General features: G+C 31.1%; 1 protein-coding gene across 1 annotated transcript; it reads right to left on the bottom strand.

Annotated features, from left to right (window-relative positions):
* Positions 1 to 1,082: 1,082 nt before the first annotated feature.
* LOC143627219 (dirigent protein 6-like) lies at positions 1,083 to 2,647 on the bottom strand. Its single transcript, XM_077097095.1, has one exon. The coding sequence runs from the start codon at positions 2,645 to 2,647 to the stop codon at positions 2,093 to 2,095; it is 555 nt and encodes a 184-aa protein (XP_076953210.1). The 3' UTR covers positions 1,083 to 2,092.
* Positions 2,648 to 3,740: the final 1,093 nt, after the last annotated feature.

Here is a 3,740-nt window from a genome sequence, read left to right as displayed (position 1 = left end):
AAAATAAGCTACTTGGATTTGGGGCCTTACATCTAACCCACGTTACTATACATTCCATTGGGTTTGTCTTGAGTCTTGACTTCTTTTTCATACAAGTCAGGGCATTTACAATGGGCTACACACTCCAATATTCAAATCCATGTGGCAACCTGGAGGGAGCCCAACTTCACCATTATGGAGAATTAAGGATTGGTGTGGTCATATTATATAATATTACACATATGCATACATATTTAATATTTTTTTAATAAAGTTTGTGAAGGTTTCTTGTAAAAGAAAATAAGATTTTTATGAAAAGTTTGAAATATAATCTGATGATAATATAACAGTTTGTATGAATTTGTTGTTAAGATGCTCTTAGGTCTTCAAAAAGAAAGTACATGGAACACTTGCCATTTATCATATTCTTCCTTGACTATTTAACTATTTTACTTTACTTTATTCATTTTGATTTATTCTTTTAGCAAATATAAACTTATGATTTTTATATTACTTTGACTTATAAAAAATCATTGTCCTTGTAAGTATATTAATTTGGTTTATTGAATTTTAATAATCTCTATGAATAATATTGGCCGATAATAATCTTTATTCATTTCATCGCCATTGGTGGTCCTAAATTTTAAAAAGTTGGCCACCAGTGGTCCCTCGTTAAAAAGGACTTAACGACATTATACTTTTTTCCGAATTTCAAACTAACGTGTTAGGGCTTTTGATCGGAAGGATATTACGAATCGATTGATGTAATATTAGCTTGAAACGGTGATCCAAACGGCTTGATTTTTGTTAATTGTAAGTTCGAACACTCAAATTGAAGCATTAATTTGCCGTTTTGGAGCACTGTTTCGAACTAAGTTTTACATCAATAGGCTCGTATCCTTGTTCTGATCAAAAGTCCTAAAACATTAGTTTGAAATTCGGAAAAAAGTATAACGTCGTTAAGTCTTTTTTAACGGAGGACCATTATGGGCCAACTTTATTTAATTTGGGATCACCAGTGACGATAAAATAAATAGGGATTATTATCGGCCAATATCATTCAATAAGGATTATTAAAATCCAATAAACCTATTAATTTTGTTGTGATTTATTTTCTAACCTCTTTTGATTCACAATATATCCAAGTTGTCGGTTTTCCATTGTTAGCCTTAGTATGCTTTGTAGTCATAATCATTGTTGTAGTATGCGAACTTTGATCTTTTGCAATTGATGATTCAACCAGAAACTTGTTCTCCAGACAATTAATGATTTAGCCCAAATCTTGTTCTACATATTATACTTTGATTTTTCATAAACCGAATGATCTCTAATAGACAATTGTGACATGTCTTGATTCTTTGTAGACCTGGATGATAACTTTGCTTGTCATACTGCTGATTGTTATGACACAAGATAATTAATCAAGTGTTTAGGGACATGATGTGACATATAATCATTTATAAACTAATTATTTTTCAAGTCGTGTTTAGTTGTTCATTATCAAAACCATGTGATTTAATTAAAGTTTAATCCAATGTTTTCCAGCCATACATTTTAATAATCACTCAATTGCTAGCGTCCTAAAAACTTGTTAGCCGTCTGTTTTTATTTTTTATTTTTGAATACTAGAAATAACAAAAAAATCATGGAAGATCGTCGGGGACATTCGTCTGAAACATGACAGGCAGCAGGAATATTTCAGTTAGAGATCCGGGCGATCTAAGGGTTTGTTCCAAAATATCAAGGCGACACGACTAGATATAGACACATTGTCTTTCATCGATCTGTGGTTAGTTTAAAATCCAATGATTATGATTTTTAGATAGGCAGGTTGTTGGCCTTTTTTTTTGGAATTTTGAACGAGTGCTGATTTCAGTGAACAAGATTGTGAGAATGTTTGGTCAAATGGACACTTTGTCATTTTTCCAAATAGAAAACCTTCTTAATTAAACTTTTTTTTGTAGTTATAAATCAGTAAGGTACGTATAGTGGAAACAAAGACACATATTACATCGATCACTTGATTGATACTGACATTATACTCCATTACTCACTAGACATGTAACAACATACATCTCTTCAACCTTATAACTCAACACCCGCACAGCCTTATTCAATAACATTCATACAACTTGATATCCATTTCAAGTCGAAAATAATAATCACCTTGTGCAATATCGGTACGAAAAGTAGCAATCCCTCGTGCCATAAAGAAATCTCCTGTGCCACCAACAACCGAAAGATCCCTAGTCTCCTCACTCATCATGTCCGCACCCATAATGTTAATTGTTCCTTTATGTTCAGTGGAATTGAAAATCAAGGTGTAAGAAAACCAAGCATTATAAGTTGTCTTCATATCATAGAAGTAAAATCCTTGTGCTCGAGCCATAGGGGGAGATAAGAGGTGGTTATCTTTCGTAATGGGATCATCAAATACCACAAGCATCCCATGGTTGAAGTTCCCTAGCTTCGTAGGCTTCGAGACTGCTGCTGATGTGGCATTGGCAGCGTTGGTGCCATTGAAGAGGATGTCATGGTAGTATAGCACAAATCTCTTGCATGGTTTCTTCGCGTCTAGTTTTTTCGAGTGAGCAATTACGGAAAAAGAATGCATGATAAGGAGTGAAAATAGAATAAAAGCGATATACTCATAAATTATACGAGCCATCTCTAGTTTTGATTTGTGTTCAATAAATTTAGTTTCTTTGTCCGGTATATATAGTTGCAAAATGCCACTTGAAATAGAAAGGTACTGATCTTTGGAAAACACCACACATATATTAAAATAAAAAATTCAAATAAAAAGACAATTATAACAGAAAGGGCATCTTAGATAGTAAGATGTTTACTTAGCAGCAGAATAAAAAAAGTATGAAACTTATATAATTTACAAAAGTTTATATATACATTCTCTGGTGTTAACAAGAGATTTTTTTTGTTTAAATATATTTTATGCTATAATTTTAAACAAATCTAAAAAATTAAGAAAAAAAAACACACACACAACTCAACCGATATCCACTTTTCGTCGGGTGTTATGGAAGGCATTTGCTAACCATCACGGGGCATTCAGTAGTCACCGTGTAATAGTTAAACTACAATTAGTTTTTATGTTTTTTAAAATTTAAACAAATAAATGAATGAACGTGATTGGTTGGAAAAACAAATAATATAATACCGAGTGTTATATCTCGAATATATATAAACGAATCTTTCTTAAATTCTCTAAATTTACCAGATTAATTTATTTGTAAATAGTTCTCATTCATTGGACCCGAATTCATGGGTGGGTCTCACTAAACCCAAATAACCTTTAAACGGGTTATAACATCTCATTAAATTTAAAATTAATCTCACCAAATATTTTATATGAAAATCCTATAAAATAAGAATATACTAAAAATAAGTATCCAATTTTTTAAAAAAAAAATATTATTTATAATTAAGTAACAATTTTATAGTATAAAAATAACCGCGTCATAAATCTCACCAAAGTCAAGTAGCCTTTATATTGGGTTATAACATTTCATTTATATGTGAACCCCTCTCATTATTAAATCATAAGTATATTATTAACTTATATGAGGTAATCCCTAAATAAAATTAAAATCCAAAAAAATATATAAATTATAAAACGAACAATGTAAAACAACTCCGTAATACGGGGGATAAAAACTAAATCTATAATAATTGAATCTTATGATATAAAGGAGACCAAATAAGCGAATTTCTAAATTCGTGTACTACCATTTGCGGTGAAA

The sequence above is a fragment of the Bidens hawaiensis genome, unplaced genomic scaffold (genome assembly GCF_021521415.1).
Source record: "Bidens hawaiensis isolate Kalapana, Puna unplaced genomic scaffold, B.hawaiensis_p1.1 tig00004618_1, whole genome shotgun sequence".
NCBI classification, from domain to species: Eukaryota; Viridiplantae; Streptophyta; class Magnoliopsida; order Asterales; family Asteraceae; genus Bidens; species Bidens hawaiensis.
Note: the sequence above shows the minus strand (reverse complement) of the source record. Positions and strands in the feature narration are given on the sequence as shown.

Excerpts from the sequence above, each read along its gene's own strand:
- LOC143627219 (XM_077097095.1), bottom strand. The coding sequence starts at position 2,647 with ATGGCTCGTATAATTTATGAGTATATCGCTTTTATTCTATTTTCACTC.